The sequence below is a fragment of the Paracoccidioides brasiliensis genome (assembly GCF_000150735.1).
Source record: "Paracoccidioides brasiliensis Pb18 unplaced genomic scaffold supercont2.1, whole genome shotgun sequence".
In the NCBI taxonomy this organism is placed as follows: domain Eukaryota; kingdom Fungi; phylum Ascomycota; class Eurotiomycetes; order Onygenales; family Ajellomycetaceae; genus Paracoccidioides; species Paracoccidioides brasiliensis.
Window position 1 is genome coordinate 1,071,431 of NW_011371358.1, and position 13,911 is coordinate 1,085,341.

Genomic DNA, 13,911 nt, shown 5'->3' on the forward strand with positions numbered 1-13,911 from the left:
GTCATCTGTTGCACGAAGCTTGAGGTGGATATGAAGAGGAATATCATATCCTCATATCCACATGCGGGGCCTCTGCAGTAAACTGCCTTACTAATTGAACCAGTCAACTCCCAGACAAAAATAATCAGAATCACACGAAACCTTGGGACGCCAGCTAATGGATCTGTTTTCTGGTCTGTTCCAATCACAGCCGTCCTGAAGGTAAGAAATCCCAAATCTGGAACAGCGAAACGTTACACTTGTATTTATGGATGGCCACAAAAGTTGTAGTCGTTTTTTATGCCTCAACCCAGTTCCGACCCATGGATCGCGCAGGACCTCCCGAAATAGCCCAACCACGGAATTGGTGGCCCGGCCCAGAGGGCATACCTAAAAATTCCAACACCTTGCGCTTGTCCACAAAGTTCCTCTCTGCTTCCAAATGTTCAAGATCACCTGGACAGGTCATTTATTGAAAGATTTGAGAGCATAAAATCCTCAAACCTAATTAGTAACCGCAGTTTTTAGCTCGGAACGCAAAATGCCTCGGGTCGATACTGATTCTAGAAGTTCGATACGAAGGAGGCCGCTTCCTTTCAGCTGCCAGCAGAAACAGCCGAAATCCTTAAAACTCTTTCATGGGGTAGCTAGCTAGCTAGTTACGGGAAGCTAACGCCACAGTTGAGACAGTCCGCTTCTAGAGTTCACGGGTTGGGAAGTTTCAGACATCCCGACCAAAACGTACGTCCAGGAATCAACTACTAACGTGCCCAAGTTGTTAGTTGCGTGCAATCCACCCAGTGGAGACCAACCGCCAGGGCACCCTTATTATGGCTAACGTTAGTCTTCCCCTTCGTTTTTCATCCATGATGTAGTTAATGTTGTTCACCCGAGAGTAATTCTGAATAATAACCAGCACTATTTTTAACGGGTCTCTTCCCCAATCCCGAAGTGATTGCTAAGGGAAATAAAGGAAGCGGAGGAGAAACATCATGCAAGATATTAATCTCAGGAGACAGTCGGTTTGCCGAGCTGTCTCTGCATCTCCAGATACGACGAGCTATCCCCAAACAACCAGGTCGCGATCCCACAAGGGAGCAGCAGCACGCTGTACGGCGCCTTCATGTGTATAACGTCCATATATATTCGAGCAGATCAGATAGATAGATACAGCAAGAGATGGATACCTTCTAGAAACGCAAAATGGGGGGCTGCGGGAACAAGAGGGGGGCCAGCTCGCTCGATCTTTTATTAGTATCAGAATTGAGCTTGAAAATTAAGTTAGTTTCATTCTTCTCACAAGGGTTCCTTGGGTAATTAATGTTTACACAACCTATTTCTCATAAAGTTGCCACCACTGAGCTGGCCAAATGGGAGAAGTTGTTAGAGTTAAACGCCCCTTGCGCCCGAGTTATTAACCCATTGCGTTGGATAAATGTCCCACCTAATAATAGTAGTTATGATATAAGTCAGGTGGCGGCCACCCCATGATGGCTCGTTAACACAATATATTTATAATACATGTGTGTATATATGGAAGCAAGACAAGATTTCAGCATTGATCAGAATAACCTCCTTTTTGATTTCAGAGCGTCCGTTTCCTTTCGCTGACGACCGTCGAGCTAATTACTTAAAATAATCCGTCCGGGTAACTATACTAGTTCTTCAGAATGCAGATTCCGTAGTTGTTCGATTTAGAGCCAAACAATGAGGACGTAGAAAGAAAGGTGAGGCTTCGTAAAAGGGCGCTGTAACTCGGGAAATCTGTCCTTTTGTTGAGCCATGTCGCTGGATCTGGAGGATAGAAGAAATGCAACAATTGTGAGCCCCGTAAAATTCCCTGTCGTCCCCTAGATACTCTCGTAGCTAAGACGTAAAGTATATATATATACAGGGGCAATGTTCAAATAGAATTCGCCGGTGAAGGTTTAATTAAACAAGGCAAACAGAGCCTTAAGACCAAGCCCGTTCTGCCCTATCAGAGAGCCTTGGCATCGCGGGCCGCAGTTCCACCGGTTCAACAGCAGCTTGTTTCAGCCTCCCCCAACATCAATCAAACAACAAATATAAAGAAAAGGGCCCGGCGTCCTTTTGGACAATCAAAGACACCCCAGGATTTTCAACAGCTCTTCAACTTGCTGGCTGTTGCGATGCCCGGTCTTCTCTTGCGCACATAACTATACCCGGGGTTTCCTTTTTTTGTGTGTGTCTTTTTTTCTTTCTCTTTTTGGGGTGTTCAACGAAGCTGTAGAGTCGAACTACCTTCCCCTTGGACAAACCTGGGGTGAAGTCACAATGTTCGAGGATCCTCAAGTGAGCATGGCCCAAAATTATATGAAATACCCGTTTGATGGCAAATCAGTCACTCCTCTTGGGAACTCTATTTGATTTCCCACATTTTTGTTCCAATCATAAGCAGGGGGGGAAGAAAAGGAAAAGAAATCACCGTTTAAGGTTTTCCCACCAATAACCAGGAAAGGGTTGTATCAAAGGGTTGTATCACGCACCTCGGGAGGATCCGTGGCATGCATTTGGATCTCATCTTCCTTCAGTGTTAAGTAGGAAATCCTCTTCAGGCAACAAGTGCTATATACTCAAAGTCAGATCAGATGCTGGCTTGCTATCCCATTTCCACTGCTCTATTTTGGATAGGTCATGTATAATTCCAGCGAAGCAGCGAATGAGAGGCCGAAATGACATTCTAAGGTTTCATCTCCCCAGACTTTTTAATTCTAGCTTTACCGCTTTCCCCGGATTTTCAGTTATTCTATGGGTCCCACTTTTTTGCCATTTCCTCCCCCGCAAAAAAAAAAAGGCCATTTCATCTCATCCGCTTAACATCATCGCTTGGTAACTAACCAAAATTCACCACTTCTTAACTAACCCCTTTTTCGAACTTTTGATAGTTCTCTGACACATCGAAACCAACCTGCCAGAGAGCATTGTGATCGCAGTCATTTAACTGCCATGCATGAGGTATCCAACATTTACATCATCACAGCTATCGCTGTGGTTGGTGGCGCTCTCTTCGGTTTCGATATCAGCTCCATGTCTGCGATGTGCGTTACTACCGTTCCCTTCCAAGATATTTCCTATTATCTCCTCCGCTGACTTCCTGCAACAACAATAGCATCTCCACCCAACACTACCTTTGCTACTTCAACCAAGGCCCCAACTACTTTGGGCAAATTACTCCAACTAACCAGAAGGGTCTCTGCAGTGGCCCGAGGCCTGCTATCCAAGGCGGAATCACCGCGGCCATGCCCGGGGGCTCCTGGGTTGGCGCTCTCGTTTCCGGTTATCTAACTGATCTTCTCGGTCGCAAAAAATCCATCCAAGTCGGCACTATGTTCTGGTTTGTAGAAGAACCCTTCAACCAAATATTTGAATCATGTTCATGTCTGTGCGTATTAAATAGGCCCGCTAACCGCTGATGTTTCCTCCTTTTATCAATCAGGATTATCGGAAGTGCCATCTCTAGCGCTGCTCAGAACATCGGTATGCTTATTGGCGGACGCTTTATCAACGGGTTGGCGGTTGGTATCTGCTCCGCTCAGGTTCCTGTCTACATCTCAGAGTTGGCCCCTCCTTCGCGCAGAGGTCGACTAGTTGGAACACAACAGTGGGCCATTACGTGGGGTAAGTTCTTAAATCTATTATTCTCTCGCTCACTGTGCGTTCATCCACTGACAGAATATGATAACCAAAAAAAAAAAAAAAAAAGGTATTCTGATTATGTTCTACTTGTCTTACGGATGTACATTCATCGGACCCGAGAACGGCACAGCTGCCTTCAGAGTTCCGTGGGCTCTGCAGATGATTCCCGGCATCTTCCTCTTCCTTGCGCTGTTCTTTATGCCCGAGTCCCCTCGCTGGCTGGCTAAGAAAGGTCGCTGGGATCAAACTCGGAGGATCATCACCGCCATCCATGGCAAGGGCGACACTACCAATCCCTTCGTCAGGGCTGAACTGGAAGAAATCGAGTACTTCGTCAATCTGGAGAAGACTAATGATACCACGTATGCCCCCGATACACACACAGTGATGTTGAAGTAAAAGATTACAACGACTAACTCCATGGGCAGGTACTTTGACCTTTTCAAGCGAGATATGATCTTCCGAACCCACGTCGGTGTCTTTACACAGATCTGGAGTCAGCTGACAGGAATGAACGTTATGATGTATTATGTACGTATTAAGTAGACCACTCTTGTCTCCTTGTGCCACTATTCCCAAGATCACATGGCTAACTAATTTTATCTAGATCACCTATGTGTTCGCTATGGCCGGAATGAAAGGCAACACCTTACTTGTGTCATCCTCGATTCAATTCATCATCAGTAAGCCCCAACTCTATTGAGAAGCCCTTGAGAGAACCTTCAACTTAACGCAATTCGTTTCAGATGTCGTCATGACCGTCCCCGCACTCATCTGGGTCGACAAATGGGGTCGCCGCCCCACCCTCATAGCCGGTGGACTCCTCATGTGTACTTGGATGTTCGCCACTGGTGGGATTATGGGCGCGAACGGCCACATCGTACCCGGGGGCATCGATGGAGTCAAGGCTGTGTCGTGGGCCGTCAACCCAGGCCCCGCAGCAAAAGCTGTCGTGGCATGCACATATCTCTTCGTCGCCTCCTTTGCGCCCACATGGGGCCCCGTCTCCTGGATCTACCCGCCCGAACTCTTCCCACTCCGCTTCCGCGGCAAGGCTGTGGCGCTGTGCACATCCGCCAACTGGATCTTCAACTTCGCTCTCTCTTACTTTGTCCCACCGGCTTTTGAGAACATTCAATGGAGGGCATACATGAGTAAGTCGCTTATCGCACTCATCCGTTCTTTTTCAACCTTTCCACATCTTAGTATTAACGAGCAACCACACAGTCTTTGGCGTTTTCTGTGCCGCAATGACCATCCACGTCTTCCTCGCCTTCCCCGAAACAGCGGGTAAATCCCTCGAAGCCGTCGAAGAGATCTTCACGAACCGCATACCAGCATGGAAGACACGTGTCACCACCAGCGTTACCATCGCAGCCGAGCAAGGAGATGTTGAGGCTACGGGCACCTTTTCCGAGCATACCAAAATGCACACGCGAGAGGAGATACGACAGATCAACGCTACGACCACGACCACGACCACGATTGCGACCAACGGCAACACTACCTCTGCTACATCGTCACCCAAATCCAAGGAGCATGCCACTGCCACTGTCTAAGTACGGCGGGCCGTTTCTGTTGGCAGCGGCTAACTTTGTATAAATGTTACTTATGAAAAAAATTAACGACATACAGACTTAGCAAGTTGTATACCGGCGTTACGGCGTAAGGGGCGAGGCGGAAGGAGTCTGGATTGGCTTCTCGTTGTCTCCGATAATTTTATTACCGAGATACCTAAGTCCCAGCTCTCGATTACCGATTTATCTAACCCTTTTTTTAGTTTTTTATTTTATTTATTTAGTTTTTTTTTTTTTTTCCTCAAAGGAAGCGCAGGGATCAAGTGGCAGTTCCACTGCTTTTTATATTTCGCTTTTCTATCCAATACCCTCTTATTAATGTTCTCGATCTCATATTCAGAGGTGTTGAGTATCCACGACTTCTCACTGTCTCGGGTCTCGGGCGGCAATTGGAATTGGCATGGCAATATCCCAGAATATACCCAATGGCTGGTTAACTCTTTAGTATTTTTATTCTCTTTTTGTGTGATTAATAGTTTGCTTACTGTGTGGGTTATGGGAAAGAACCAAAAATTCCCAAAGGTGAAAATAATCAGTGAAAGGAGAATGAAAAGGCAAAACGGAACAGGAAAAAAAATCAAAAAAAAAGGGGAGAAAGGTCACCAATAATTGGAGGACAGATTGAAAAGGAGGGAGGAAGGGGTGGGGTGGTTATGACTCGAGCTACATTGTGATGGTTTTATTATTGTGATATCATTTTAATTCCTGATATGGATGAAGATGGCTATTTTGTTATCAGACTTTCATGCATTAAAGATGATCGTATACACCTCATATATCTAGCTCTCTATTTAACAAATCATTCCTGCTTTCCCACCTGAATTAGCCTGTCAATAACGTTTCTCTTGGAAAATCTTAATAGCTGAATGTTTCTTTCGTATGGAGTATTACCTGTGTGAAGGGTAATGAACGTGTATGGAGGATAAAACGGATGAAAGGACATATCTGTATGTACAGTTTTTCGTAGAAAAATGTCATCCCGAAATTGTGCATTGGATAGTGAGTCGATAGGGTGGTGTCCATGCTGGTTGGTCTTGATTTTGATTGTTCCCCAGTGGAACTCCTCTCAACTCAATAGTTCGAGAAGCAGAAAGGCGGATTCCGTTCGGTTGCTGCTCTGTTAATATTTTTGTATTTGTTCTATCAAATAGGTATTAACAAGGAGATGATGGTGTGTTTGGGGGAGCTGGACCTGAGATGAAAAGAAAGGAGAAAGGAGAAGGAAAGGGATGAATTCTGAATGCTGTCTGCCAGTTCAAGTCCATTCTGATCCCCCCCCTCTTGCTTATGAACTTTCCGATTGAACCGTTTGCTAAAACATCAGGGAATGCCATATTAGCACCAGCAGCCAGCAGACAAATTATCAATCCAAGGTAGTTGTTATATAACTCACCACCAACCAATCCATCCCCTCATCAATCCCCTTACCATCAATGGCCGAACAGGCAACGATGCTCCAATTTCGATCCCTCAACTCACCCAGCTTCAACGCCTCCGAAATCTCCCCAGCCCCCTTCGCGCCCGGCTGGTCCTGTTTATTCGCAAAGACCAGCAGGGCAGCATCGCGCAGTTCCTCCTCGTTCAGCATCGCAGCTAGCTCGTCGGAGGCCGTCCCCAACCGCTCGATGTCTGTAGAGTCGATGACGAAGATTACGGCGGCGGTGTTAGCGTAGTAACATCGCCAGTAGGGACGGATGGAGGTTTGGCCGCCTAGGTCCTGATTTTGAGTTAGATCATGATGGCGGAGTTGCAGGCGAAAGAGGGAGGGAGGGGGTGTGGGAGTGGGAGTGGGGGTGGGGTTAGGTTATGGGAACGTACCCAGACGTTGAAATTGAGGTTTTTATATGTGACTGATTCGACATTGAAGCCGATTGTTGGTATAGTGGTGACGACTTCGCCAATCTAGGTGGATATCTCTGTTAGCTTTTATGAGTTCACTACATAGATTTCTGGAGGGGTAATGGAATACGTGCCTTTAACCGGTAGAGCAGCGTTGTTTTGCCAGCATTATCCTACATGAAGCAACAGTTAAAATTCGTTAATCTTTCACCTAAACGAAGATCCAGTTGATATCTCTTATCCATAAAGGACGTCTCCACGTACGAGTCCCAAAATCAAAATCCGGATTTCCTTCTTGGTCCAAAATAGGCCAGAAAGTATTTTTGATATCGATCCGCCCATTCTTATAGAGAATCTATGCTATGTATATAATGCTGGACAATAAAAGAGGATGCGACCGCGAGGAGGAGAGGGAGGAGGTATTGGGATGTTAGCTCTTTAGCTGTTGCGGTCTGCGGTCCACGAATTCCTCGAAAATAATGGGTATATGTCGTCTTCCAGAGACGCAGGCAAGCTAGGTAAGCCTAGTGACGGTCTGGAAGAGAAGTGAATAGGCGCTGAGACCGTGCTCAAGGTATATAAATTGTATGTCTGCTGTGTAGTGACCCTATTAAACCGCCTTTATAAAGACGTGGAGACGACGGCACAGCTGGCCCCGAGGGAGATTGCCCAACAAGGGAACGGAGAAGATAGTAAGATGTAAGTTGACTACCAGTAAAGAGAGGGAGAGGTAATGAAAAGATATGCGGTGTCTAAGAGAGCGAAAGTATTATGGAGTAAATGTAATCAAGTATTTAAAAAATATGACTCCGGTGAGGGTTTAAGTGGCGCGCATTCACGGCTTTGAAGCCCAGCTAAATATTTACCGTGGTTTCTTTGATCTTCAAACAACCCCATCAAATATTTATCAACTCTCATCGACTCTTGTTCAGCTCTGCTGCAACTCTGCTTCAATCGCCTCTGTCAAGCAGTTGAATACCACTACATACAGGAGATCTGGCAGAGGCATTGCATTGTGGTTCTAGCTTACTTCATACAACCCAGGCAGGGACGTGTAGATAGATACTGATTGCACTGTTCAAAGCTCCGGGAGAGTGGAAAAGTCGACAACAATAACCGGAGACAGAGTACTTTGAGAACTGCTGCAAGGAACAACTGCGGATTCAGGTCTCAATCGATATTCCGTCTACGATACTGGCTATCATCTCATGTCATAGAGCTTGCGCTATCGCATTATTTATTACCTCAATCGCGACCGGATTTGCACCTGAAACTTCTCACCGTTCGCTCTCGTCGCAACCGGATTAAGACAATCAGGATATCAAGATGGTGGGTAAGAAATCTGGGGCAAGTGGGGAGATGCTGAAGAAAGAGGGTATGTAGTATACTTGTTTATCCCGCACATACTTGATCCTTTCAACTGAGCTGGCGCTTATCCCTCTTCGTGTTTGATAGGGCTGGCGAGATTTCACAATAACATGGCCCTTACGAGCTGGCCACAGGTTCCTGCTATCAACCAGAAGAACTATTATACGTAAGTCCCTCCTTCAAGCTTGGGCAACGCCGGATACACCGGCTAGAGGGAGAAATTTCGTTTACTAATTTTACAAATATGCGCGCAACTTTGAAATGGTTCATTTAGTGAGTACCTGAAACGGGATGACCAAATCCTTGCCTACCGACTTCAGAATGAAGAAGCCCGCAATCGCATGACTAAAAGTGCCAAAGATCGAGATAGAGCTCTGGCAATGTCTAAAACAGAGCTCCCACTTCCAGACACCGAGCAAGATGCTGATGGAGACACCGGGTTGGACGACGCGAATGGGGAATCCGCCCAGGAGGTGGTTGGCTCCAAAATCATCGTTATGCACGTTGGAAGCCAGAATCTACGGATCGGGCTCGCAAGTGACGCGTTGCCCAAAACTACACCCATGGTCATTGCACGCAAGTCTCACGAGAACGAGGCGGAAGAAGACGGTGGTGAGCCCAGACCGAAACGCTTAAAGCTTGATGATGGACGGCTTATGGAGCCGGAAAAGATGTTTGGACCTGAGGTATGTTGCTATATATGTGTCACATGTCATGCCGTATTCGTTATGCTGGTCATTGTATGGGCTACAACTGACATTTCTTTTTATTGTATGGGCAGTTTTCATCCCAATACACTACAATGTGTGCAGAACTCAGAGCACATATGCGTGCAAATAAAAGACGAACACTTCCCAACTCGAAAGAAATGGTGATCAATTACAATCGTAGAACAGTGCCAGAAACCATCTCTGAGCATAATGATCCAATGCGTATTGAATGGACGGAAGTTCCGTCTGACCCAAAGCAAGCCCCTGAGTACCTCACCGGAGAAGCTGCATTGAGAATACCAGACTATTCTAACCCTCGATATAAGCTATTTTGGCCTATCAGGCACGGAAGGCTCAATGAAAAAGACTACGACAACAAGACCCTGCTCTTTCTAGATATCGCACTCATCCTCGAAGAGGCCATGAAGTCCCAGCTTAACTTGATCCGCAAAAAGGACTGGGGCCAGTACTCCTGCGTTTTCATTATCCCAGACCTTTACGAACGGGCATACGTTACGCAGATTTTGGAGATGCTGATGCGAGAATTTGGATTTGCCCGCGTCTGCTTTGTGCAGGAGAGTCTTGCGGGGACTTTTGGAGCTGGATATACGTCAGCTTGTGTCGTGGATATAGGTGCCCAAAAGACTTCAATTTGCTGTGTTGAGGAAGGCATGTGCATTGAGAGCTCGCGTGTGAATCTCAAATATGGCGGGGCAGATGTGACTGAGACATTTATCAAAATGATGCTCTTTGACCACTTTCCGTACGAGGATATCAATCTGAACCGTCGCTACGACTTCCTACTGGCTGAAGAATTGAAAAGGATTTTCTGCATGATGAATGAATCCAACGTCTCCGTGCAGGTGTCCGAGTTCCATCTTCGGGCATCTGGCCAAGATACACGCAAGTACACCTTCAAGGCCTACGATGAGGTCATCCTTGCACCAATGGGCCTATTTCAGCCTGAGATATTCGACGTCTCCCAAAAACTCAAAGGACGTCGAAAGCTAATCAGCCGATCATACGATTTATATGATGGCCAACCCAACGACCCCACCTCAGCCGCCCAGTCAGAAATCCTCATGGCGATTGCGCCCTCTTCACCACCAAACAGTAACAACAACAACAGCAACAACAGCAACAACAGCAACAACAGCAACAACAGCAACAACAGCAACAACAGCAACAACAGCAACAACAGCAACAACAGCAACAACAGCAACAACAGCAGCAGCAACAACAATAATGGCACAGGTAACTCTCAACCAAACCTCGCCGACGTACAATCAACACCCAGCCGTTCCCAAATCCTCAACGCCATAAGCCGTCTACAAGACCAAGACCCAACCCCACGTTCCTCCGTCGCCGGCTCCCCAGCCCCCGACGCGATCGGTACGCCGCAACAAGGCGGCCCGGGAACTCCAGCTCCAGCCTTCCAAGCCCCAGCGCCCTCCACAACCCCACGCCGCCCTACCGTCGAAGAACGCGACGACATCCTCCCCATCTTCCCGCTAGACAATGCAATCTTCACGGCCATCGGTGGCGTGGCACGCGTCGAGGAGAGGAAGTTCACCGACTTCCTCGGCGGGGTGTTGGTGATTGGTGGGGGGAGTTTGATTTCGGGGTTCCATTCGTTCTTGGAAGAGAGGATGCATATTCGGCGGCCTGAGTTGGCCAGTGCGGTTATGGTTGGGACGCCGCCGAGGGAGTTGGATCCGCAGGTTGTGGTGTGGAAGGGGGCGAGTGTTTTTGCGAAGTTGGATGCGACGAATGATAGTTGGATTGGCAGGTTAGAGTATGATCGGTTGGGGAGCCGGATTATGACTTATAAGTGTATGTGGGCTTGGTGATAGGGTGTTGGTTCTTATTTAATTTCTGTTTCGATGGCCGGGATGGTTAATGTCTTGATTGTATCGTATGGGAATGTATTTTCTTGCTTTATTTTATTTTATTTATTTTGCTTTTCTTATATATTTTTTTTTTAAAAAAAATAGAGTATCTTTATAATTGTGAAGACTTCTTAGTTCTGGACTACAACTTTCTGCTCCATAATGAGTTGAATCAATCAAGTCATCAAATTGGACATGTCATCTCCGTATTGTTGTACTTTGTTTGATAGATGCTCGGAAAAACTATTTCTCCATTCCCATTTCTAGCCTGCGGTGACAGTTGGCAGAATGCTTCCCGATATCAATTTGATTCGCTTGTTGAAGACAAATGTTTTGTCTCAACATTTGTCTCTACACTTCACTGTTGCTATTTTCGCAGTCGTCATCGTATCTCTTAACCCTTAATTATTTTACAGGTGTTAACGCAACCCCCATCGTACATCAGGTAATCCATTTTCATTGTTCCTGGTGAGACCCCCAGGATCCAGCTCCCTTGTCGCAAACTTCTCAACACAACCAGATGGACTTTCAGCTAACTTCTTTGCGCCAGAACTTTCCATATTACGCCAGCCTTCCGTGGCTGCTCCCCGTAGTAGCCATGTCAAAAACAAAAGATGGCCACTCCGGTGAGAGCTACCACCAGGAATACATCGCCTCTTTACGATATCGCAATGACTTACCGCCCCCCGAAATGCCTCCCAAATTCCTCGAGATTCCCCACGAAGGGCTAGAGCGCTTTCTTACTCCGGGGTTTGCATCAACTATGGCGCGGCGTGAGGAGCCCAACATTGACGTAGATGCGGAAGGTGGCATGCCTATTGATTTAGTGGGCATTCCGGGCCTGCATTTAGGAGATGAGAGTGGTAGGTCTAAACTATTCTTTTCTTGTTTTCCAACAGCGCCAACTGGATTTTCAGTTTTAAAATAATAATCAATAACTAACATGCTCTGTTTCCTCATGGTTAGCTATTATGGCACCTGAAAATCCCCCCCCAATCGATCCCGCTGATCTTCCCCTTCTTATGACCCTCGACCAGCTCCGGAATCCAGCTCCAAAGAATGCAAACGTCAGTTTCCTGCGGCGCACGCAGTATATTGCTGCCGGCGCCGCGGGTCGTGGAGCGGACGGAAACCTCAAGGCAGTGCCCTTTATCACTCCCACCTCCGTGAAATCAGCACCCCGTGCGATGAAACCCACTAAGCTCTCTCGTGATGATCCAATGCACGTTAAAAAATATATTCAAAAGGGATTTGACATCGCATATCCAGAAAGCAAACATGAAGGTGAAGATACAGCAAGCAGAATCAAAGGCCTACTTGCTACAAAAGTAGAACTTGACGCCTGGGCAAACCCCACTCATCCTGATAATCCGAAACTCAAACCAGTCGGATTCTACCCCGTCATTCCAGACCTGGGCGGTTTCCCTGACCCAGGCGGCTACGTGCAATTCAAATTCGACAAGGCGCCTGTCCAAGCAGCTCAGGGGCGACGTGATGAGCGTATGGATGTCGGGATCCTCGTCCCCTCTATGCCCGAAGAGCGCGTCAGCAAAGAGCACGCAAGCAAAACTGCGCTTCACAAAGCAAACCCATCTCTATACCCGGACCCAGGCCCTATCCCCTGGGATTACGACCTCTTCCTCCCAGAGAAACAAGAAACAGCCCCACAAATAAAAGCCAGTCTGAACGTTCTAAACCCGAACCGGAACGACGAAGAAAACTACACACATGAATCCACCGGCACTGACGAAATTCTCAGACACCACCGCTACGACCGTATCCGCACCTACGCCACCAGCTCACAAAACCTCCACCCGGAGCAGAAATACAAAGACGTCGCACTCGTCCTGTTTGACCCAAGGGAGACATCGAACCAAACATCTGCCCTACCCTATCGCCTCAAACAAAAGGCCGCCTATTATTATCCTATCCTTGGTAAGACGCGGCTGAAGCCCGAGCGCGCACGCACCATCGCACAAGCAGGGTTGGCTCCGACACGCCCCAAAGCCAAGGAGGAGCAGGTGCATCAGATTCAAATTGTTGTACGGGATCCAGATGAGGCGGAGGGGTATAAGCGGGCCTCGCATCGGGCGCAGGTTGATTCGAAGTTTGCGAAGACCCTGCCACCGCCACCAGAAGACAAGAGACAGACGGAGGTGAAAGTGGATGGAGGGAAGCAGGAGGTGTTGGCGGAGAGGCCGGCAGGCGTGAGAAGGGAGGATGAAGGTGAGGATGAAATTGAGGATAGGTATAGAGAGAATGATAGGGTTGATGAGTCGGGTAATATTAAGGACAAAGAAGAGGGGAGGCAGAGTAGTAGCGAGGATGATGAGATGGTTGATTCGTGATAGGGGTTAATGGGATGAAATGGGAACGTTTAACGTTGAATAAATGGAATGGATTTTGTTGGTCGTGTTCTGTTGTCTTAATTATAAGACCTCCTACCCCTTTCCAGCTTGCTGAGCCATCATATTGGCTCCTCTTCCTTTTCTCCCTCCACTGCTGCTGCATTCCATTCTCCCCCCTTCCACCCTTCCACCTTTCCTCCTATCCTGAGAACACATCTCGTCTCACAGACTTTCATAAACCACCTTATCGGCTCCCAGCTCTCCTCTAGTTGACACTAATCACGTTATTTACATCTTCCCCTCTTAATCCACGCATATCATGATACAACGAGCCATCTGTTGGCTCCAGCATTTCGCTTTCCGCTTTCCACTTTGTGCTTCTTTTCACCTTGTCCTTTTATTCGTTTCCATTTTGTCAACCCGGTCGTTCCAACGATGTGACCTGATGCAACCTCCACATAGTTATATGCGGACACAATCAACGCCAACCATCTTATGCAGATTAGCAAAGGGAAAGCCTGATCAATGAACCATCGAGCGTCCC

The 13,911-nt window shown here is 47.3% G+C and overlaps 3 protein-coding genes across 3 annotated transcripts; 2 read left to right on the forward strand and 1 right to left on the reverse strand.

Moving 5' to 3' along the window:
* Positions 1-2,946: 2,946 nt before the first annotated feature.
* On the forward strand, positions 2,947-5,195 carry PADG_00325 (uncharacterized protein; the record flags this gene model as incomplete). The annotated part of the gene is made up of 8 exons (XM_010757481.1): positions 2,947-3,038; positions 3,110-3,334; positions 3,437-3,618; positions 3,704-3,998; positions 4,065-4,167; positions 4,244-4,319; positions 4,383-4,790; positions 4,864-5,195. 8 exons carry the CDS (start codon positions 2,947-2,949, stop codon positions 5,193-5,195), a joined length of 1,713 nt encoding a protein of 570 aa, XP_010755783.1.
* A 1,381-nt stretch (positions 5,196-6,576) lies between these two features.
* Positions 6,577-7,394, reverse strand: PADG_00326 (ADP-ribosylation factor-like protein 1; the record flags this gene model as incomplete). Its single annotated transcript, XM_010757482.1, has 4 exons — positions 6,577-6,930; positions 7,032-7,105; positions 7,183-7,225; positions 7,317-7,394. The coding sequence occupies 4 exons, from the start codon at positions 7,392-7,394 to the stop codon at positions 6,577-6,579; spliced, it is 549 nt and encodes a 182-aa protein (XP_010755784.1).
* Positions 7,395-8,378: 984 nt separating this feature from the next.
* Positions 8,379-13,367, forward strand: PADG_11081 (uncharacterized protein; the record flags this gene model as incomplete). Its single annotated transcript, XM_010758382.1, has 8 exons — positions 8,379-8,427; positions 8,508-8,586; positions 8,695-9,106; positions 9,202-10,243; positions 10,385-10,963; positions 11,465-11,487; positions 11,570-11,882; positions 11,986-13,367. 8 exons carry the CDS (start codon positions 8,379-8,381, stop codon positions 13,365-13,367), a joined length of 3,879 nt encoding a protein of 1,292 aa, XP_010756684.1.
* Between the last annotated feature and the right edge of the window lie 544 nt (positions 13,368-13,911).